The sequence below is a fragment of the Lissotriton vulgaris genome, chromosome 6, assembly GCF_964263255.1.
Source record: "Lissotriton vulgaris chromosome 6, aLisVul1.2, whole genome shotgun sequence".
NCBI classification, from domain to species: domain Eukaryota; kingdom Metazoa; phylum Chordata; class Amphibia; order Caudata; family Salamandridae; genus Lissotriton; species Lissotriton vulgaris.
This window is the reverse complement of record NC_141694.1, coordinates 935,456,852-935,481,767: the sequence shown is the minus strand read 5'-3', so window position 1 is coordinate 935,481,767 and position 24,916 is coordinate 935,456,852. Positions and strand designations below refer to the sequence as shown.

Genomic DNA, 24,916 nt, shown 5'->3' with positions numbered 1-24,916 from the left:
TATACGCAGGAAGGGAACCTTACTGCACGTGAACAATCATTCCCTGCATTGCAGGTATATGGTGCAAGGGTATCAGGGTTGGTGCTAGGCACCTATTTTCAGTGCCGGTACTAGGAAAAAACACAGGGGTGCACTGTATTGTTGTAAATACAGCACATTCATGAGTTTGGGAAATGGCAGCGTGCGTTGCAGCAAATTCTGCAGCAATGCCTGCTTTGCCATTTCCTTGTAAATAGACCCATGTTCTAAGTTGTTTTCATTTGTATTTCAAACTCTTCAAGCTCATTGCATGAAAATATTAAAAACTGGAGGCTTAGCATATGACAGTACTGAGGATGTTATGTTTTTAATGGCATTCTGAAGCAACCTACTGGTTCAGTGCTATATGAAAACAACAAATATAAAGAATGGTGTCACACATAAAAATGGAAATGGCATTTACAATTCTTTTCATGAAATGTAAGACCCCTGTGTCTCTTTCCTAGGTAAAGGAAAGTGTAGGCTTAGAAGTAAGTCAACATAAAAACGTTAAAACATAGGAAGTTATGTCAGTTATCACATAAAAGAAGCAGCTTTAAGTAACGTTGAGTAAATAAAATTTGCTTTTTGGATTTTAAATCGCTAATAGTTTGTTGTGTTAAGGAGAAGGGGTGGCTATAGATCGCAGCAATACATGCCCCGTAATTGTAGGCATCAGGCCTGCTTATTATTCAATTTAATATGATTTAATATGATTATATAGTTTTCATAAGCAGCCGCCCTCGCTTCAAATGCAGGTGGAATGGAAAGAGAGTATTTCCTTGGGGGAAGGATGTTCCTGTCTCTTATGTCTTTGTGTACAAGTCATTTTCTCAACTGTAATTCTATATTTATATTGCATAGCTACAACTGTAAAATATTGATGGGAACCTATTACATACTTCATATTAACTGATTAGTGTTATCATTCTCCTTTTGTCTCCCACAGTTAAATCAAAGGCAGTTAATGGAACAAGTATGTTCATTGGAAAGCTGTACATATGGCATGCATGCTTTGAGCGTTTAATAAGTTTGTGCATGAAATAATGCTTTGACATGACTGTTGAGAACACTGATGTCTATGTGTCCTATACAAATGGTTTTGTAGCCTCTGCATTATGAACAGTAATGTGTGTTTTAGTGAATTCTAGAGTGGGTGTAGGGGCCTTGAAGTGGCCACAAACAACAGTTGTGAGAGAACTTCAATTCTTGCACTTTCAACTCGAATACAGACTAGAGGCCTCATTACGAGTACAGCGGCTCGCGGAGGCAGACTGAGCACCGCAACCACTGTGGATTTGCCCGTAGTATTTTTAGTGTAGTGGTTGGACGGCCACAGGATCGCCACCTTTGTGGGGATCCAGAATCATGCAGTGGTGGTGCAGCAAAGCATATTACAGGTTGCCTGTTCACTGCCCACTTCACTGCTCCTGGGCCTGGGGATGCACTCAGGGGGGCACATGTTGTGCCCCCCAGGAATGCACCCCCATTCCTGAACAGTGTTTCATGCACAACATGGTGCATGCTGCACTGTACAGGAATGTGCTGTCATGGCGGCTGTCTTCTGTTCAGGCTCCTCTTTGGGCCTAACAAAGCCACCTCCATGAGACCGCTGCAGCACCAGCCACCCGACCTCAATTCAACTCTGAATCTGGCAGCTGGGTGCACCACAGGTTTGGCAGTCTGTAAAATACACCAAGGAAAGACCAGAACTCAGGGTGGTGAATTGCAAATAACCTTTTATTACGAAGTACAAACTCCCGTGACCTCAGCCACAGCCTCTCGAACTGCTGTCGCCTCAGAGTGTCCCCGGCGCTCGCCTTGGAACGCTGGTCGCGGTGACATTCTAAGTGATGTCACCGCGAGCAGCACCATCACATGCAGAGCCGCCGGGGGGAGGCAGAAGTGGGAGATACCACACATCCCCCTTCCCTGCAGAAATAGAAAACATTAGGTAGAACATGAGCAGGAAGCAGTAATAGGGAAAAAACTTAAATTCGGCAGACTGGCAATGGTTACATCATTACATATTGGTCGAAATGCCTGGGTTGGGCCTGTGGCCAGGGTGGGGGACACCCGACGGCCTCCTGATGGCGAAACCGCTATCCAGCCTAGGACTACTCTCCCCCCCCTTGCACCTTCAGGGACTTCTACCGGAGGGTGGTATTTTACAACTCTCCCTAGGTTCCATATTTTCCCTTCTTGGGTTTTGACTGCATTCTTGAAAAGTTTCGTGATTTTAGTGGGATTGCTGTACTCCGACCAGCTTGCCTTCCCTGTGGGAGCTTTGATTTTGACATTGTCACCTACTCTGAAACCAACCTCCCGTGTGGCCTTGCGTTGGTCGTAACCTTATTTCCTCACTCTCATGGCTTGTTCATGTTTCTTCAGACTATCCTTTTCTTTTGTTCGGTCCGACCACCCCTTGTGCCATTCCATCCACCCCGGGGTAAGCTTAGTGTTGGGTGTCCTTGCACGGAGCAATTCGAACGGGGTGACGCCCGTCGTCTGATGTGGCGTGAATCTGTATGCTTCCAGACGCCTCCAAACTTCTTCTCTCCAACTTATGCCACTGGCTTTGGCCAGCTGGATGCTCTCCTTGATGGTTTTGTTAAAGCGTTCGACCATGCCATTGGTTTCTGGGTGGTATAATGCACATCGCTTGTGTCTAATTCCTCTTTCCTCTAGGAAGTCCTCCATCTCCTTTGAGCATAATTGTACTCCGTTGTCAGTGAGTATGTTGCTGGGGAGCCCCTCTCGGATAAATACCTCCTGCAAGAATCCGATGACGGTCTTAGTCGTGACTTCACTGACGAGTTTGATCTCCGGCCAACGGGAATACAGATCCACAAGCACCAAGATGTAAGGTGTCCGCAGTTCCCCAGACATCGGGCCTACGATGTCTAAAGCCATCTCGTCCCATGGTCCTGACGGGGGCGGCCTGCACACCATGGGTGGTGTCTGTTGCTTCAGGACCTTGTCGCTATTGCAGCACGGGATGCACTCCCTGATTCTCCTTTCAGTGACCAGGTCCATGTTCGGCCACCAATAGCTCTCCCTGAGTCTTTGCTTGGTTTTGGTGATACCTAAATGCCCTTCGTGAGCTATCTCGACCAGGTTGTCTCTCACAGTGGTTGGTGGCACGAGCCTTGTTCCCCTGAACAGGCATCCATCAACAATGGTTAATTCGTCCTTTACAGCCTGGAAAGGCCGCAGGTCTTCATCACGCCTGTCACCGTGCTTCCAACCATCCCTCACTCTACTGCAGACTTGCTCCATAATCTTGTCTTCTTCCTGTGCCTTCCTCCATGTTTCTTCACCCAACGCCTTCTGGATGGTGCAGACGTTCTCTACCATGAATCCTTCTTCATCTTCATCTGTTCTTTCTCGCATTTCACTTGCTTCTACACCACTGACAAGTCTGGACAGGCAGTCAGCTGCGAGGTTTTGTGTTCCTGGGACATACTCGACCTTGAATGTGTACTCCTGGAGACTGACCCCCAACGCCTTATCCTACTGGAGATGGCATCCAAACCCTTCTTGCTGAACACTTCTACCAGCGGTTTGTGGTCGGTTCGGAGGGTGAACTGCGTACCCCACAGGAAGTCTCTGAATTTACCTACTGCCCAGGATACCGCCAATGCCTCTTTTTCGATGACTGAGTAGTTGTTCTCAGATTTTTGGAGTGACCTTGAGGCGAAGGCTACAGTTTCTTCTCCTTCCACGCCTTTCTGGGTGAGGACAGCTCCCAACCCTTTCGCGCTTGCATCAGTGGTGAGGATCGTTGCCCGGCCGGGCAGGTAGGACCTCAAACGAGGGGCTTCTGCAAGAGCTCTCCTTACATCCTCGAACTCGCTCTGGCATTCTTGGCTCCATTTGAATTTGCTTTCTTTCTTCAGCAATAGCCTGATGGCGTAAGTCCTGCCTGCTAAGTTTCTAATGAACTTCCCATAGAACTCCAACATCCCCATGAATGATTTGATCTCGTCTTTGCTTTTGGGCGATGACAGATTCATAATGGTGTTTTGCAGTTCGGCCTTGGGACGTATGCCTTCTGCTGTAATCTTGTGACCCAGGAAATCCAACTCGGCACAGCTAAAAACACATTTGTTCTTCTTCACAGTAAGACCCTGGGACAAAAACCTCCTCAGCACACATCTCAGTCTCTCATCATGCTCAACTTGGTTCTTAGCGAAAACCAGCACGTCATCCTGGTAACACATGACGCCAGGGATGCCTTTCAGGATGTTGTTCATGATTCTTTGGAAAACGGCAGCCGCCGAGACTAGGCCGAAAGGCATCCTTTTGAACTTGTAAGCGCCCATGGGTGTCACAAAAGCAGTGAGTTCCTGAGACTCCTCGTGAAGTTTTATCTGGAAATAGGCCGAGGTGAGATCGAGGGTGGAAAACACCTTGGCACCCTCTAGCATGCTCATCATTTGGGTGATGTTCGGCAAGGGGTATCGGTCAACGACGACCTCTTTGTTGAGTGCCCTCAAATCAATGCAGAGCCGGACTGACCCATCCTTTTTCTTCGCTGCCACGATGGGCGCCAACCATTCGGTCGCTTCCACAGGTTCGATAACTCCAGCCTTGCACAGTTTCTCAAGTTCAGTTCTGACCTCCTCCTGAATGGCTATGGGGAGTCTTCTGACTTTTGCCACAACGGGCTTGGCATCTTCCTTCAATTTTATTTTGTGACAGTAGTTCTTCAAACACCCAAGCCCTTCCCTAAACACCTCTTCAAATTCTCTTGTGATGTCAGCCTCACCTTCCTGTATCTCCTGTATCAAAATCTGGGGATTGCTGTTGGGATTGAGGTACACTCCCAACCCCTTTTGAGCACGCCACCCCAAAATGTTGTCCCCTACAGTGGACACATATACTTTAGACACAGTAGACCTGTTTCTGTACTCTATTTTACTCAGGAAGTATCCTTTCATGGAGATGGGGCGCCCCGCATACCCTCCTGGTCTCAGGTCTAACCTCTTCAAAATTATCTTTCCTTTGGACACACGTGAGAAATCCTTGGCATTGATAATAGTTATTCTAGAACAGGAGTCAAACAATGCATCTATATCAACCTCCCCTACTTTTATGGTGTCTTTAGGACTATCGACTTGATCTTCATCAACCTGTGCTGTAACTTCTGTACACATGGGGTTTCTGGGACCAGGCGCCTTCAACTCTTTTACTTGCACAACCAACTCGTCGCACACTACATTCGTTCTGTCTCTACTCTGCCTACTGGCCCCCTGCCCACTCTTGCAATATTGCTTGAAATGGCCTTTCTTGCCACACTTGTTACATGTGAACCTGAGGGCGGGACACTCCTTGTCGTTGGCTAGGTGCCCTTGTTTTCCACACCTGTAGCAGGTACCTCTGTATGACCCTCCCGGCCTGCCTTCCTTCTGCTCCTTGCCCACTGCCTTCTGACCCTTAACTACCGACACAGTCTCGCATTCGGTCACTACCGCACTGACATTGGTCTTGTCATCATTCTTCTTCTCCCCTGCATCTTGCTTAATCTCCTTGACGCACTGTAACATGTGCTCTACCTGCTTGGCTATGATAAGAACCTCTCTCAAAGGCGGGTCATCTTTAAGCCATAGCTCCTCACGCACTCGCTCCATCCTGCAGGTCAAGACAAACTGGTCCCTAGTCCTCTCCTCGCTTGCTCCCCCAAACTTGCACGTTGCAGCTAACTTCCTCAACTCAGACACGAAATCTTCTATAGACTCCCCCTCCTTTTGTGCCCTCTTACCAAAATGGTACCTCTCCATAATAGTGCTGGTCTTGGGGAGGTAGTGCAAATCTAACTTCTTTAGACTAATTTCAAATTCATTCAGACCTCTTGCCTCCTGTGCCCCTAAATCCGGGAGATGGTCTAGGACTTCCTCTCCCTCTGCGCCCAAGTAATAGGCCAGCAATGCAACCTTCCTTTCTAGACCTAAGTTGGGCCCACACACAGTGGCGTAATTTAGGAACACTTTTTTCCATTTTTTCCACAGGATGGTGGGATCACCTGGGTTGGTTAAGAAGAAGGGTGGAGGGGTCACACTTTGCATGCTCAATTCACAATAGACAGAGGGAAGCTTTTATTCTTTAAACATGCACCTACCCTCCGTGTAACTAGCTGCGTTCAGTGAGAACCTGAAATCTGAGCCAAATAAGCGTGACTACAGAAAGGAGTGAACTACCAGTGAGAACCTTTATACAGGAGAGGAAATGCCTAACCAACCCTGCGCAGCTCTTACTTCCTAACGCATACACACAGAAAGATAAAATCTGCCCCTCGAGAATTCAATGCTGTGCTGTCAAAGTTTTGAGACAGTGATGCTTTCTTTGTGCAGTCTGTCAGGACAGTACTCCAATCAACATAGTCTCATTGCTGTGTTCTCAATAGTGCCACCACCTGATGTTTCTCACTTTCCACGCTGCGCTGCCAGTTGCCCCACAGTCATGCAGGCATGAGGCTAGGATTATTCTGACAAAGAAACGCTGTCCTGCTGCGCTCGTAGGCTCCTTTCACCTTCCACGTCGTGCTCCCAGAGGTCTCTGGGTGTTCCACACACGTTCTTCGCAGCAGCCTAAACGCCTTCCTCTCCCTCGCAGCGCTGGCAAGTTCACGTCAAACAACAGCTCAAACCGCTTTGCTTCAGGAGAGCACTTCAGCTCCTATACTCCTCACTTCTAGCGCTGCCCTGTGAGAACTTCCCTTATCAGGATGCCAATTGTCACACACCACTATCGCAGGGGCTCTGAGCAGGGAGGATACATCAAAGGAGACCAGGCTTTACTCGCCCCAGTGGCGACAACACACAACGCTGCCCTGCTGTTGATAAGAGAAGCGCGCGGTGAAATTCTCAAATGCCGGGTTGGGAACAATGCGCCTGGCTCTCGCTTTAAGTCACTGCTCCGTTAGCGCTATTATTGGCCGCTGGCAGGGGCCGACATGAACCGGAGGGTTTCCTCACCTTGTGAGTTGTCAAAGTCAAGGTTCGCCACACACAACATGGGCGGAAGATCTGGGGTCAGCGCGCTGGGACACAAACAGCTGTACCTCACCTCCAGGGTGACAGTCAGAAGGAGAATATGCACGTTCGTCCCCAGGCACCTACGATTCCTCTGCCTTCCTTCAAGTCAACGACGCGTCCCCGTGATGGGCTTATCCTTACATCTGTCCGCCCTTCGCGTTGCAGTCAGTTACACGGTGACTCATTTCCTTCTCATTCGGCCGGCTGTGTTTACTCGAGTCAGCTGCTGCTGTTCCGATTTTCTTCTTTCGTCCGTATTCTTCTGGGCGTGTTGAGGTCACAGGCTTTAACCCTCGTCGCCAGTGTAAAATCCACCAAGGAAAGACCAGAACTCAGGGTGGTGAATTGCAAATAACCTTTTATTACGAAGTACAAACTCCCGTGACCTCAGCCACAGCCTCTCGAACTGCTGTCGCCTCAGAGTGTCCCCGGCGCTCGCCTTGGAACGCTGGTCGCGGTGACATTCTAAGTGATGTCACCGCGAGCAGCACCATCACACGCAGAGCCGCCGGGGGGAGGCAGAAGTGGGAGATACCACACAGTCCTCTTGAGGATGCAGCGATGGCGGTGCCGAAAGAGAACTGCCAAACTCGTAATCAGCCCCTAAGCATCTCCTATCTCTACATAGTAAGGCATTTCCTTTACTGTCTCCAAACAACTAGATGATGGGCTCCACCGAAGGACCTTAGTCAGCATCTGCCTTTAATTTACTCGTTTTTAAGTACACATTGGAATCGTTGAATGGAAATAGACTTACAGGCACTGTTTTAACTGTCTGGACTTCACAATCATTGGCCCTGCAGTTGAAAAACAAATGACTTTTATGAAAAAGTGGAAGCTGTGCTCTTTTAGGCAACTCTTCCAATATTTTTATTGGGCTCCCTCAGTGGTTAAATGATTTTTAATTATACGTTTTTCGTGATGGGGATGTAACACCCTACCTCATTCAATTCGACCTAGTAGTCAAATTCTACTTGCCATTGCTGTACTATTTAGCATGACCTTAGCAGGTGTCGTAAGCTGAGATTTTGGAAGTAGTGTGCTTTTATGATGGCCATTTCCAACCTCAATATGTTCCAGTGGATGTTGTATTCCCAACCGAAGCTAACCTTATGACAACACAAGCCACAAGAAGGTTTAGAGCCTGGCATCCACAGCATTATAAATTCACACAAATTCTTACACAAAAAATCGAACACTGATAGGTTTCATTGCAATGAATGTAGAATGAGAGAGTAACTTTTGGTTGGTGTTTTTTTTTTCACAACAACCAACCAACAATTTTAGCAATAGGCAAAAAAATCACATATAAAGCTAAATTTGTACAATTTACTCACAGCAAACGTGAATAGACTACCAGCTGAAGGCATTATCAGATGAGTAGAAAGGGCAATTTGCTGTAAACATGTTTCCTAGATTTTTCCTGCAGACAAAGAAAATTGACATCCTATTCCACCCAGAGAGGAGCAAGCATAACCTGTAGCTCCATTGTCAGTACAGCACTAGCTATGAAGGGAATATTGTGAACTTTATGTGGGCATAATTTTTTTTTTTTTTTTTTAACATATTTTTATTAAGTTCTTGGCAGAGAATCAATGACATAATGATTACCAAATATCCGACATGTAAATCTAAACATACTAAACTGAAAATACATTGAAATTGCCCAAGATAGGTACAGATCAAACAAAAGATTGTATTTAAACAAAAACATACTGTCACAGATCCCAGATATCCAGCGTTGTACGCTTTTCTCAGTCAAAGTAATCTTTCCAGATTTTAGTAAATTTACGTAAAGCTCCAATCCTTTTTGCATACCTCAATTCACTATTTCTAACTCTCTTGATTTTTTGAAAACATTCATCTGCAGTTGGAATTATTTCTGATTTCCAATATTTAAGAATAAGAGATCTGGCAATTGCAACAATGATGTACAAAAGCTTCACCAAGGAATCTTCCAAATTAAGCTCTGGATCAACCCCAAGTATAATCAAATTATTATAGTTATCGATCGTAAAATGTAAATATTGAGACAATATAAAAAACAAATTTTCCCAGAAAACCTTGATTTTGGGACAAAAGGCAATAATATGTGACCAATTAGCCAAATCAGGTTGAGTGCATCTAAAACAATTAGACGTTGCATTACTGTACATTTTGGACATCGTTGCCGGTGTATAATACAATAGCCATTTGCTAAAGAAAAGCATACGTCTCCAGTTCGCCCCTCTAAGGACCGTGAAGTTTAATTTATTTAGTGTTGTCCAGTTTATTTCCTTTAAATTGAAGCTTTCATGTTTCTGCCATTTATTTACCGCTTTGGCACTCAGATCCTCCTCCCTATTTTCTGCCAAACTTTTCCTCCATGTTCCCGCCCTCTTGAATACTGGGGACCAAAAGATATCGTTCGTTAAATTAGAGATCTGACTTAATTGTATTATATCAATAATACTCAGTAACCTATACAGCGCTACATATGAGCCCATAAGAAGGAAATTACCACTTATTGACACTGCCATCTCATCGGGAGTCAACCAGACTCCAAATTTAATAAAATTTGATAAGTTAATGAACCCATATCTTGCCCAGGTAAGTGTGATGTCTAATTCTAATCTGGTCCCTAATCCAAAAACAGCCTCTCTTAATGGAGTTACTGGGGATAGGAGAGAGAGTGAGTACCTTTTCAGCATAACATCTCGCTTTTTAAGAAACCAACGCAGAGTCTTGTATCTGACTAATTTGGGTGATTTAAAAATCGCGAGAGGAGAAGGTATTTTGGATTCTTTGCAGATTAAGTCAAAAAAGAAATTAATAAACAATACATCTCTAAGTGCTGGATATTTAAATCTCGAAAGATACTGCACAAAATATGCATAGTAATAGTCTTTTAAATTTGGTAGGCCCAATCCTCCGTGTTCCTTATCTACATATAAGGTTTCTATAGCTAATCTTGGAGTCTTTTTTGCCCAAATGAAGGCTGAAAAAAGAGATTCAATCTTGGAAAAAAAAGGCCAGGAAGGGAACAAGAAATGGTTGAAAACAAAAAGTTGAAAAGTGGGAGTATTGACATCTTAATTAATGCTACTCGGCCCAAAATAGATAAAGGAAGTGTATCCCATCTTAGGAACATAGTACGGACTTTCCTAATCAAGGGTTCAAAATTAAGCGTGTATAGATTGCGTACTGTAGATGAAAAATAAACCCCTAGGTATCTTTTGGGTTTATTGGTTATACATCTCCGAATATCTGGATGCAGGTCCGGGTTGTTATTCCCGCTGATAATAATCTCAGTTTTCCGCTTATTAATGCGATACCCCCCCAATGCTTCAAATTGTGAAAAAATGAGAAAGGCTTGTTCTTGTGACTGCATATCGGATTTCAACAGAAGCATAATATCATCTGCGTACAGTTTGATCTTATCCATACCATCTATCGGTGGAGAAATATTTTTATTTTTTCTTATTGCAGATGCTAGAGGCTCGATAAAAAAAGCAAAAAGAGTGGGGGAGAGAGGGCAACCTTGTCTCGTTCCTCTTTGAACAGGAATAGACCCAATCATCAATTTATTGATTAGAATATGGGCTTTTGCTCCCTGGTACAAATTTCTAATTAAAGTGATGACTTGTGAAGGTATACCAAATCGATATAAAATAAAAAAAAGAGTGTCCCAAACTACTAAATCAAAATCTTTTTCTGCGTCTAAAAGAAGAATTAAAGCTGATACCTTACGAGTTTCAAAAAAATCTAGTGCTTCTGCTAAATAATGTGTGTTAGTGAGCAGTTGGCGGCCAGTTATAAATCCATTCTGATCTGTATGAATTAACTGTGACGCAACCTTATTGAAACGAATAGAAAGCAATTTTGTAATGATTTTGTAATCCGAGTTTAATAAAGTTATAGGTCTATAGGAATTTGGGTCTTTTGCTTCTTTTCCTTTTTTCAAAAAGCTAACCACTGTACCATCATAGAAAGATGTCGGGATTGGTCCCCCCTGAAGCATTGAATTTACTAATAAAAGAAGTATTTCTGAAAGAGAGCCAAAAAAGGTGACAAAAAATTCGGCTGGAAATCCATCTGGGCCGCAAGCCTTACCATGTGGCAAGTTTTTAACTACCTGCTCCAATTCTCTAATAGAGAAAAGAGAAGCCATTACTTCTTGATCCATATTGGAAAGTGATGGAAGAGAGTATTTATCTAGAAATACATTTAAACTAATTTGATCAAAAATATGGGAAGAAGAGTAGATATTTTCGTAATGGGTTAACATAATTGCTCCTATTTCCGCCTGATCTGAGGTATCTTCTCCGGTGGTAGGCGATTTTAGAGAACGAATCAGATTGGCTGTGGCTTGTTCTTTTACTTGCCATGCCAAAAATTTTCCAGTAAAGTTGCTATGCTCATAGGATTTCTGCGCTTGCCTATAAAAGATTTCCTCACTTTTTAAGAAATAGTGAGCACTCAGTTCACGTTTTGCTGCATTTAATAGGTTTTTTAACTCTACCGAGGGATTATAATATTTTTGATGTATTAAGGCTTGTATTTTTTGCTGTAGCTGGTTTTTTGTATCACAAAATATAGCTGCCTCCCTTGCGTCCCTACTCATAATAATGCCCCGGATATACGCCTTCAAGGTGTCCCATATAATATGAATTGGTGCTGTCCCCATATTTCGTTCTACAAAGTCCTTAATCTCTGCCTGGACAGACATAACCCAAGGTTCATCATTCAAATAGGATTTATTGAAGACCCAGCGTTTCACCACATTAGTCCTTACATCTAGCTCAATTTCAAGAACAAGCATTGCGTGATCGGAGAAGCCATTATGTAAAAACTTATGATCTCGACTAGTGAGTATTGAGGAAATTAGAAAAAAATCTATACGAGAAAATGACTTGTGCCTCCCCGACCAGCATGTATATTCTCTTTTATGAGGGTTTGCTAACCGCCAACACTCAGCTAGATCTAAAGTCCTAATATTGTTAAGAATAATCTGATAAGATTTAGGTTTAGACTGCTTTTTTCCGCCCAAAGTTGAATCAAATTGTGGGTTCATCAATATATTAAAATCCCCTCCAATAACTATATCTCCGTTGACCATAAGGAGAGATTGAAACATTTCTTCATATATTAAAGGGCAATCGTTAATGGGAGCATAGAAGTTCACAAAAGTAATGGGAGATGGTCTATTCTTAATTTTACAATTAGCCCAGCACCAACGGCCCTGTGTATCTGCTTCGGTAAGAATTATTTCTGCCTCTAATTTCTTACTAAAGAATAGTGCAACCCCCCGCTGGGACTCTGAAAAGAAAGAGAAACCTCGATAGTCGGCCCATCCTTTAAACATGGAAAATGTATCTGCCTTAGAAATTGCAATATGAGTCTCTTGTATCATAATGACTGCAGGGTTCTCTGTTAGAATCCATGCCTCTATTGCCCTCATTTTCTTCTTATTATTGAGACCGTTAACATTAAAAGAAATAATTTTCAGACCCAACTTAGACATAGTACAAACATATAATTAAAGTGCATAGCGTGCATTTCAGCCCTTATTTCCCCAAACTTCTTAGAACCATCCACTCTGTGCTTACAAAATATATTAATCATCAAACAAAAATAGCACAATGCAACGTCTCTCCACCAAGAACACTTTTTTTTAATTTTTTTTCCCCCCTACCCCCCCCTTGCCTGTGGCCCCCTACTAACTCGCTGTCCATTCCCCCCACGCTTGCCACAGCACCCTTTCTTTTAACCCTGGGGTGTAGTGATAGAACACCCCCTAACCCCTGGACCCGTGCTCCTCTCTCCCCTCCCAAAACCAAAGAGTATAGACATAATGGCGTTTAAGAGTAACAAAAGAGAAGTAAAAAATTAAACTGTTCTATCCCTATTATACATTTTGTATTTCGTGCAGCAAATCCTGTGCTTCCTCAATATCGGATAGTAGATAGAATTTACCCTTAATCAGAACTCTAAGTTTAGATTGCTGTGCTATCATTGCCTGAGCCCCTTGAGCCTTAAACAGTTGGAGCATCTTTACAAATTCTTTCCTACGTCTGGCCGCAATAGCTGACATATCTGAGAATATTCGGCATTTCACCGTAGCATTCACAGGAAATTGTATTTGTTTGATAGCCTTAGACAATATTTGTTCCTTTACCCTAACGTCTGCAAAATTTAGTACAATAGTACGCGGAAGGGTAGAGTTCGGAAATGGTCGAGCAGGAACTCGGTGGGCTCTTGTTATAGTGAGGTCTCCTTTATATTCCGGTATCACCCCTTGTTGAAGAAAAGAGGTTACCCATGCCAATGTATCTGACCCCTCAATTCCTTCCGGAACTCCTACGATACGTAGGTTGGACCTCCTATTATAGTTTTCCAACTCATCAAGTTTTAGTTCAAGAGCCCTTGTGGTTTTTGTAGTCCCTTTAGTGTCTTTTTTAACTTCGACCATTTGATCCTCCAGTGTTGAAATCCGTTCTTCTACTTCCACTAAGCGGGCTGGGAAAGTAGATACTAATTCCTCGATTTTGTCCATTTTATCCAGTCTCTGGTGGATTGCCGAAAGTTCTGCATTTTGCGACCTTTTTATATCTCTAACTTCATCGAGAATCAGGTTGAGCATATCCTTCACAGACATTCGCATCTCTCCCTCTGTTTCCGTATTCATCTCAAGCAAGGGCCCAAGGTGGTCCGCCGCTCCCCCTTTTGTCCCCCCTCCTGCTTCCATATCGAAATCTTGAAGTGGCACTGTTGCTGCACTTAATGTATCTATCGTTTTGTCTTCAGAGGTATCGAATGCTTGCTTTGAGTCATGAGCAGAATTAGTGAGAGATACCAAGTTTGAAGGGGTCGCTGCTATACACGGATCCTTTGCAGAGATTATGCCAATTGAATGATTTTGTATTGCATCTATGTTTGTTAAATTCTTTGGGGGGACCAAATTAGGTGAGAGAGGCGAGATTTTTTTTGCGAAAAGGGGGAACTGCTTAGCCGCCGAAGGAATAGGTGGAGGCGGCAGAGGTGGAAGTGGATGAGATGAGTCATGGGTATGAGATACATCACCAAGGGGAGTTTCAGTCAAATTATCTCCCATTTGCGACTGACTGTCTGTTAACAGATCCTCGACCTCAGAGTTATCAATGAAGCGCGGGCTCGCTACGGTGGAGTTCCACGCCTCCACGTAGCACCTGTGAGCCGTGCTGCGACTCCTCCCCTCCACGAGGCTGACTCTGATGGCGGCGGACGCGAAGTGTGTGCAGCTACCTTCTCCGGTGTTTGGAATTCCCTTCTTCAGCTAGCAGGCAGACAGCTATCCTGAAAACGGCGGAACGGAATGACAGAGCGCTGCTCCTTTAATATCTTTCAGGCGCCCGGACTTTCTGCTGTTTCAATTTAATTGAAATTCTCCGGACAGACACCGGGAGCGGTGGGCATATTTTTTCCGGCATCTGCAGCATCTGGGCCGTCGATATGAATGCAATACCGACGGTAGGAAAGGCAGAGCACTTTATTTCTGTCTGTTAAAGCGGATTAAGCACTTTCACTTTCATTCAAAATTTCGTACATTTAACAAGGCTGCAGAGATTGTTTAAGGGAGTGCTTTAACAGTTAATAGTTAAAGTGCCAGTAAAAGCCCCGGAAAAGGTATTGAGAAGGAGAAGCAGCAAGGAAGCAGTAAAGAAATGGCCAGTGCAGTTTTTGTTTGGTGAATATCGAATTGGGAGCTTTACCAAGATACATACGGCATTTCTGGATGGTACTAACTGGCTTGGACGTATAAAACTGTAAGCTTCCCTTCCGTTTTTTTTTTTTTTCTGTTTTTTGGTTTTTTTGCTGCCTATTGACTGTTGCCTGTAGTGTGGGGCTGAACCAAGCAAACAAGTAAGGAAGAAAAGAAGGAAGCAAAAAAGGGTTTGTCTGATATCTAACTCCTAGCTGTTTATAATAATTCCAAGACTACTTAAAGACTACTTAAAGACTAATTAAAGACTCAAATACTATTCAGAGCCTTTTTTGCAACCCTAATCCAGCCTAGTGTGAGCACAATGGGGAAACTGCTTAACGCTCGTCTCAAAGCCAAACAACGGCGACAGCAGGCAAAGGAGGCAAAGGAGGCAGTTGCTAAATTAACAGAAGGAAACTCTCTGAAGGATGATGACTCAGTACATTCATCTGATAACTCTGAGGTCGAGGATCTGTTATGTGGGCATAATTGCTTTAAAAAAAATAACAATTGAAGATTCAAACATTTTGAAGTATACATCAATATTGGCAATGAATTCTACAAATATTTTCAAGGCACAGATTTAAAATTAAAGATGGTAGACTAAGAAATAACGTCCACATAAAGAAAACGACCTAATAAGTGTTGAGGAGTGAAAAATTCCAAAACCAGGGTAATTTACATCTCTCGTATTGTTTTAGTTTAACACTTTAAAATGCAAACTTCAACATAAATATTTTTGTGTTCGAGAGATTAATTATTGGAAAAGGTGCACGTCAGAATGTCCTTCGATGGTTGGCTACCCACACTTTTGGCACCTCATAAGTCCAATTTGACTTGACTTTACTCTTAAGATTCACTTTTGTGATCTTTATTTTTGCAGTCTACATTTTTGAGTATTTATATTTGTATACAATACTCACAGGTATCCCACCTAGTGTCACAACACGGGGCGTGATGAGGAAGAGCTCATCCCAATTTGACTGCATCCCTAGGCGTTGGAAAGTTCAAAATTCCTTTTGTTTAAATAACCCTCAATCAGTCTAGTATTGTGTTGTGCTATGAGAGATATTCACACTTTCTCAAACCCCCTCACAAAAGACTTGACCACACTCCATCTTAAGAGGAGCCAAGGATAACAATCAGGACTTCGATTACCTTGCTGCGCCCACCTTTTCCAAAACTTTTTGAATAATATGCACTCCTGTCCACAGGACGGCACCCTCCAGCGACTCCATCATAAACACTGAAACCAGACACTGGGAATCTGCCGGACTACCATCTCTTTCAACAGCATCCCTAATATTCCAAGTAATATTCAACAAAGCATTGAAAAACCCTTTGAAATGCCAAAGGTTATAGGGACGTTATAGATAGGCTGACATTTCCCTCATACAAAACCAGATCAATTCAACATTATAGTTAGCTGAGCTCACTATAACTTACACCACCACAATGCACTTCTTACATATTACATCACTCCTGACATAGTGACATCACTCATGATATCATTCATGACATAAATGACATCATTGATAACATCACTGATGACATCTCACACATGCACTTACACCCTCATGCAACATATCATATATCCACTCCCACACAATCACTAACATACCCATTCACATACCCAAAAACTCACATACCTGCACACTGATTCATAGAGCCACTCACACATCTACTCACCCATACAGCCACTAACCCAACCACTAACTCACATATACAGCAACTCATGCACCTACTCACTGACCAACATAGCTTCTCACACATCCAGTCATGCAGACATGCAGGCACTTGCACACCCAATCATTCACCCATACTGCCATTCTCATATTGAATCAGTCACCCATACAAATACTCACATAACTACTTGCTCACCCATATAGTCACTCACATATCCACTCACTCTCCCATACTGTTGCTTGCACATCCATTCACTTTCTTATACATATACAAACACATGTATTCACTCCCCTATACAGTCACTGAGACATGGATATACTCTCTAACACTCAATTACTCACTTATACATCCAGTTACACACCCACTCACTCACCCATACACCCACTTACACACCCATTCATGCACCTATACAGTCACTAGGGTACACTGTCACTCACTAATATGGACACGTATGTACCTGCTGGGGAACAGCGTTTACAACGCAACTTTTACCACGCACAACCTTTACCACGCAACTTTTACAACGCAAGTCGTTACAACGACTTGCGCTGGGGGGCGCTGTAGGATAGGGAATGGTTTAATTTACTATCCAAAACCTTCCCTACTATCCACGGGAACTGGAGTTGGAATAGTAAATTAAACTATTCACTATCCAGCGTCCCCCAACCCATTTGTTGTAACGACTTGCGTTGTAAAAGTTGCGTGGTAAAGGCATGCGTTGTAAAAGCATGCGTAGCAACGATATACATCCGTACCTGCTCAGTCACCCATTTAGCCACTCATGTATTCTCTCATTCACCATTTACTGCCACTGATACACCCTCACCCACACAGCCACTCATGCATCCTCTCATTTACCATTCCACCCACTTACACACCAAATCATGCACCCATACAGTCACTGCCACAGCCACAGCCACTCACTTACTGTATGGGAGTACAAGTAGGTATGTCAGTAGTTGTGTGGGTGAGTGAGTAGCTGTGTGAGTGACTATGTTGGACAGTGAGTGGGTATCTCAGTGGCTGTGTGGGTGTATGAGTGGCTGTATGGCCAGGTGAATGGGTGTGTATGTGACTGTATGGGTGAGTGAATGTTTGTCTAAATGGCTCTATCAGTGAGTGACAGGCTGTGTAAGTACCTGTGTGGGTGAGTGAGGGGTTGTTTGAGTGGCTGTTTGGGTAAGTGAGTTTGTGTATGAGTAGCTGTATTATAATGCATGTGTCTGTGTGAATGGATGTATGGGTGAGTGAGCAGATGTGTGAATGTCCCAAGCCCCCGTCACAGCTGCATCCAACTTCAAAGCCTGTATGCAGGCTTTAGCAGGTTGGATGAACTCACACTGTTTAAAGCTCAATAGCTCTAAAACGGAGGTCGTGGTGATTGGTGGTAGCAACTCCAGATGGAAAGGGGACTGGTGGCCAACATGCTTGGGCCCCACGCCCAATCCCAGCAGGGAGGCAAAGAACTTGGGAATATGGGTTGATCCCAATCTGTCCTATGAGGGCCATGTGAATCGCTTAGTGGGTAAATGTTTTGGGATACTGAAAACCCTCAACCGCACACTGGATTTACTCCCACTGGAGGCCCGGCGAACCATGGCCCAAGCCCTAGTGACGTCCCGCATGGATTACAGCAATGTGCTACTCTTAGGTACCACGGAAAAAAACCTAAGACGTATGCAAGTCCTCCAGAATACTGCGGCCCGGTTAGTGTTGAGACTCCCCAAAAGAGCAGCATCCAGACCGGCCCTGGCATCCCTACACTGGCTTCCAGTTAGAAAGAGAGTGCTGTTTAAAGCACTCTTAATCTGCCACAGGATTGTTTGGAATAAAGCTCCATCCTATCTCTCTGACCTGTTTCAGACCTATGAACCTACCAGAGCATTACGCTCAGTCGGAGCAGGGCTACTAAAAATTCCCCTTGTCAAAAAAGCAAAAATGGGTGGACGCTCTTTCAGACTGCTGGCAGCCAGCAACTGGAACAAACTCCCAATCAGCCTAAGGCTAGAGGGATCTGAAATGAAATTCAGAAAACTCCTTAAGACCCACCTGTATAATAACTAATCCTCCTGCTGATCGTTGGATCCTTGCCCGCCATCTGTATCTTTCTCTATCCGTAGCGCGGGGACACGCCGTGATGGCATCACCAGGCGCTTTATAAATCCCTTTACTATTATTATTATCATTATTAATGCTAGTATGGATGTATGAATGGGTATGTAAGTGGTTGTGTGGGAGTGTGAGGGAATGTGTGAGAGCTTGTATGGGTGACTGTCTGTGTTGACATGCTGCATGGGTGAGTAAGTCAGTGAGTCAGTGAATGTATGAGTGGATGCAAAGGTGAAAAAGTGTGTGCATGTTTGTGAGTAACTGTTGAGTGAGTGAGTGTGTGACTCTGAGAGTGGCTGAATGGGCAAATGACTGGTTGTATGAGTAGCTTCATGGGTGAGTGAGTGGTTGTGTGAGTGCCAATATGAATGAGTGAGTGGGTGTCCAAGTGGCTCTATGGATGAGTGAATGGTTGTGTGACTACTCGTATGGGTCTGTGAATAGGTATATCAGTGGGTTTCTGGGTGTGTGAGTGGGTATATGAGAGGTTGTATAGAGGTGTTAGTGGGTGAGTGAGTGCTTCTGTGGATGATATCATCAGTCATGTAACCAGTGATGTCATTTGAGTTGTCATCAGTAATACCATCAGTGATGTCACTGACCATGTCATTAGTGATGTAATGTGAGAGGTCATAAGCAGGGCATTGCCGGAGCATAAGTTGTAGTTAGCTCAGGTTATTACAACTGCAGAATTTCACCGGTTGTGTACGAGTGAAATCAAAACCTAACAATAACGTCTCTGTAACCTTTTTTTTCAGTGAATTTCTGAGACTTATTTAATTATATTTCCTAATTAATATACCCCTGTAACCTTTGCTTTTTCCACTGAATGTATAAGATTTGTAAAATTCTATTTCCAAAATATGACATCCAAGTAACCTTTGTTTTGTTTTAGGCCTGGGTGTAAAATTCAACTCTGCTTGCGGAGTTTGAGGAATTCAGCAACTCCGCATTCCACTGGAGAATGTGGAGTTACCGATAATCTCAGCAACAGAGCAGCTTTTTCTTATCCATTGGCATGCTCGTTTTGTAATTTTGTAATTTTGTACTCATGGGAGCACAATGAGACTTGACGGGCATTGGGCAACCCTCAGCAGCCAAGGGGAGTTCAGCCCCTAACCAGTGGTACACCAGGAGGCCCCTTTGCAGAGTGGTTGAGAAAGAGGGCGGGCCTCTGATGAGGTCTCAGCATTATGGCTGTGGGGAAGTTACAAGTCACAACAATTGGGGTTCCTAGCCTCCAAAAACCCTCAGCAGCCAAGGGGAGTTTATCCCCCAACAAGTAGTACCCCAGGAGGCCCCAGTGCAGAGTGGTTCAGGAAGGGGGTGGGGCCTGCAACATCTCAGCAATCCAGCTTTGGGGGATTTAGTTATTGCATTAATAGTTCTTCTTGGCCTCCAATGGCGCTCAGCAGCAAATGAAGGTTCATCACCCAACCAGTAGTATAGCAAATGGCCCCTGTGCAGAGTGGTTGAGAAAGAGGGTGAGGCCTCCAATGTGTCTCAGCAATCCAGCTGTGGGGTGCGTACGCATCATAATGATACAGGTTCTTGACCCCCAACAACCCGCAGCAGCCAAGGGGAATTCATCCCCCACCCAGAAGTACACCTGGTGGCCCCTCTGCAGAGTGGTTGAGGAAGGGGGTGAGGCCTTCAATGACCTCTTATCAATCCGGATTTGGGGAACTTAGTTATTACAATAATAGGGATTCTTGGCCTCCAACGACCTCCAGCAGTCAAGGAGAGTTCATCTCCCAACCAGTAGTACCCCAGAAGGCCCCTGTGCAGAGTGGTTCAACAAGTGGGCACGGCTTCCAAAGACGTCTCAGCAATTCTCTGCATGCTCATTTCTGACTTTATTCTGCCTCTTTCTGCCCATTTCTGACCTTTATTTTGCCTCTTTCTTTTCTGCCTATATATTCTCATTTCTCACCTTTGCTCTGCCTCATCCACCTGCTGCTCATTTCTGATCTCCATTTTGTGTCTTTCAGCTCATTTCTGACCTTTATTCTGCCTTTTTCAGCTCATGTCTGACCTTGCCTCTTGCTGTTGTTTCTGTCCTTTATTGTCCCTCTTCCTGCTCATTTCTGACCTTTAGTTTTGTCTCTATCTGCTCATTTCTGACCTCTATTCTACCTCTTGCTCCTTATTTCTGACCTCTTTCCTGCCTCTTCCTGCTTGTGCCTAACCTCTATTCTGCCTCTTGCTGCTTATTTCTGATCTCTATTTTGTATCGTTCTGCTCTTTTCAGACCTTTATTCTGCCTTTTTCAGCTAGTTTCTGACCTTGCCTCTGGCTTCTTGTTTCTGTCCTTTATTTTACTTCTTTCTGCTAATTGTTTTGCTTTATTTTGTGTCTTGCTGCTCGTTTCTAACCTTTATTTTGCCTCTGTCTGGTCATTTCTCACCTCTATTCTGCCTCTTGCTGCTTGTTTCTGACCTTGCCTCTTGGTGCTTGCTTCTATCCTTCATTTTCCCTCTTTCTGCTCGTTTCTGACCTTTATTATGTCTTGCTGCTCATTTCTGACCTTTTTCTGTCTTGTTCTTCGTTTCTGACATTTATTTAGCCTCTTTCTGCAATTTCACTGACTCATTGTCAGTAAAATTGCTCTTCCTCCCTCACAGCTCCACCATTAAGCGAGGCCTTCCCCCGAGCCCATGCAATCTCGAGTGTTGGTGTTCGAGGCCCTCCTCCACCCGCAGATTTCACCTGCGCCTCATCCCTGGTGGTTCAGTGGACCTCTGTCTCCATTCTCTTGCTCTGCTTTTCCTCTCCTTTTTCACTCGTTTTTTTCCCTCACTTCACACTCTTTCTGGGTCTTTCCTCCATTTTCTGTTGTTTTCCCCTCATTTCAAGCCCCCTTCACTCTCCGTATGTATCTTTCCTCCGTTTTTAAATAGTTTTTTACTCTCATCTCAATCACCCCCTTTCACTCTCCTCTGTCCTCTGTGTCTTTCCTCCTCTCTTTCTTGCACTTTTTCTGTCGTTTCCCCTCATTTTAAGCTCCCCCTCACTCCCCTCCTGTGTCTTTCCTCTGTTTTCACTTGTGTTTAACCCTCATCTCAATCTTCCCCTTTCACTCTCCTGTGTCTTTCCTCCACACTTTCTTGCACTTTTGCTGTCTTACTTGCACTTTTCTCTCTCTTTTTGCCTTTTTCCTTTTGCCTTCTTTAGCACGTTTTTCCCCACCACTGCTGTCCCCACGGTCCCTCCCCCCCAGCACAACCAGTGCGACCGGCCCAATCCAGCTCCCCTCCCCGCTCCCGCCTTCTAGCTGTCCAGCCCTGCCCGACCCCTACTTAATGGTGGCCACTTCACGGCCGTGCCACCGGGGCGCCAAAGGCAAGCCTGTCTGCGCCCCTCCACGACCCGACTGCGACCAGCACCAGGAACCCTGGATCTCTGCACTGCCAACGCTATGACCCAGTGGCACTACAAGCTCTCAACCCAGGCCGCAACAACAACTGCAAGCTAGCATCACCAGCCAACACCCACGGACCCTTCAGCTGTCACCACTGCCGGCACACCTGTAGCACCGCCAAGACCACTGACCCAGCTCAATCTGCCCACAAGAACACAACCGAACCGAAGACCCTGCAATGCATCCTCCTCAACGTCCAATCCTCTACAAACACACCACGAAATCTGGGACCTCCTCAACATCACTACCCCGGACGTAGCATTCTTTACCAAAACCTGGACCAACACCACCGTGGGACCGGACCTCACCATCGTCATTCCCCAAGGATAGAAGATCTCCAGGAAGGACCACCCCACGCGCCCTGGAGGAGGAATCGCCATCGTCCACAAATCCACCCTCCACCTGAGCACACTCCCCGACGAGCCCACAGACCTGATGGAACACCTTCACTTCAAGATACTGGCCAGCCCAACCTCCACCCACAGAGGAACCCTCATCTACCGACACCCTGGACCCCACAGATGTTTTACCAACTTCATCGTGGACATCATCTCCCCGCATGCCATAGCTGCCACCAAATACACCCTACTGGGAGACCTCAACTTCCACCTCGACAACCAACTGGACCCCAGCCCCACATCCCTCCTGGACAACCTCCACAACATTGGACTCTGCCAGATCATGAACGAACCAACTCACTCAGCAGGACACACTCTCAACACCCTCTTCACAACAGGAAACTCCATCACCTTCAGCCACACCACTGAACTCCCATGGACTGACAATCGATGCGTCCACTTCACCTTCAGAACACCCACCATCCACAGACACCAGCACCTACTCCCACGAAGAAACTGGACCATATTCACTGATGACCAGCTAACCTCATCACAGCAACTCCACCCCAACCATCACGGAAAACGACGTCGCCAACACCGCAGCCCAAACCCTGCACAGATGGATCTCCGACGGCACCAACACCATAACCTCCCTTAAGAAGAACAACACCCACGCCAAGAAGCTAGATGGTTCACCATAGAACTTCGAGAGTTCAGACGCACTTGACGCCGGTCTGAAAGGTCTGGAGGAACACCAAATCCACAGAAGCCCACAACTTCAGAGCCACCGGTAACGCCCACCACCAACTCATCAGAAAAACGAGGAAAAAAGTGATTGAAGACAGAATCTCCACTCATACACACAACAGCAAAGAACTCTTCAACGCCCAACCCATTAGCGAGTCCACCAACATCCCTCCCTTACAAGACGTCTGCGACAAACTCAGCACCTTTTTCAACTGCAAAATCAAGAGCATCTACAACAACTTCGACAAAGACAACCAACACACTGAACCCTCACCAACCCCCCCCCCCCCGACACCCTGAAGCCAGCGATCAACAATTGGGCAGCTCTCACCACCGAAGACACACTAAAAATTATGAAGTCAATCCACTCCGGGGCCCCCATGGACCCCTGCCTGCAACACATTTTCAACAGGGCCGCCAACACCATCGCACCCATGCCCTGCCACACCATCAACCACTCCCTGGCAACCGCCTTGTTCCCTGACGACTGGAAACACGCTGAGAGCAACTCCTCCTCAAGAAACCCTCGGCGGTCCCCAATGACCTAAAAAACTACAGACCCATCGCCCTGCTCCTGTTCCCAGCGAAAGTCATTGAGAAAGCCACCAACAGCCAACCTGCCACATTCATCGTAGAGCACACCATCCTCGAGCACACCATCCTTGACTTCTCCCAATCCGGCATAAAAAGAAACACAGTATGGAAACTGCCCTCTTTGCTGCAACAGACGACTTCCGTACCTTACTGGACAAAGAAGAAAAAGCAGCCTCCTCCTCCTCGACCTCTCAGGGGCGTTCGACAGTCCCTCACCGCATCCTAATATGCAGACTCCATGATGCAGGGATCCAAGACAAGGCCCTCGACTGGATCCGCTCCTTCCTCTCTGGCAGAACGCAGTGGGTCAGACTGCCCCTTTCCTCTCATACCCTACACCTACTACCTGCGGAGTCCCCCAGGGGTCCTCCCTCACCCCTCCGCTCTTCAACGTCTACATGGCTCTGCTCACCCTCATTGTCAAAACCTACGGACTCAACATTGTGTCATACGCAGATGACACCCAACTCATCCTCTCCCTATCCAACGAACCCAACACCACCAGACGCAACTTTCGAGAAGGCATGGAAGCCATCGCCAAATGGATAAAAAATAGCTGCCTACAACTAAACACCAACAAAACAGAAGTACTCATCATGGGCCCAAACCCAGATGCCTGATATGACACCTGGTGGACCCCGCCCTCGGAAGCCTGCCCACACCCCAGGAACCACACAAGCAACCTGGGAATCATTCTGGACTCAGAGCTCAAAATGGACTGCCTGTCTCGTCCTCCTGCTTCCACACCCTCCTACGTAAGACTTTCAAATGGATCCCCCTCGAACACAGAAAGACCGTCACTCACACCCTGGTCACCAGCAGGCTCGAATACGGCAACACACTCTATGCCGGAATAAACAAAAACATCACTGCAAGCTAGAGAACATCCAAAACGCCGCCGCAAGACTGGTCCTCAACCTGCCAAGCCACTGACACATCTCCCAGCAGCTGCACATTCTCCACTGGCTCCCCATAGAAGCTAGAGTCACCTTCAAGATGCTGACCCATGCTCACAAGGCCCTCCACGACACCGGACCAGCAAACCTGAACAGCGACTCAAATTCCAAGCACCCCAAAGGACCCTACGATCAGCCCAGCTCTCCTAGGCTGTGGTCCCCCGCACCAGAAAGACCAGATTGGGAGGCCGCTCCTTCTCCTTCCACGCGGCCAGAGCCTGGAACGACCTTCCGCTCCAGCTCAGATAGATAACATCGCTCCCCATCTTTGCAAGAAACCTCAAAAC

At 45.5% G+C, this 24,916-nt stretch overlaps 1 protein-coding gene across 50 annotated transcripts in view; it reads left to right on the top strand.

Annotated features, from left to right (window-relative positions):
* The window catches only part of LOC147708230 (uncharacterized), a 2,035,583-nt gene that overhangs the window by 1,089,080 nt on the left and 921,587 nt on the right, over positions 1-24,916 (top strand). For 38 of the 50 annotated variants that reach the window (XM_086926979.1, XM_086926974.1, XM_086926953.1 and 35 more), the window contains one exon: positions 968-994. The exons of the other annotated variants lie outside the window; for them this stretch is intronic. In XM_086926979.1, coding sequence (XP_086783105.1) covers positions 968-994 — 27 coding nt within the window. The remainder of the gene's footprint in view (positions 1-967; positions 995-24,916) is intronic. 50 annotated transcript variants of the gene reach the window in all.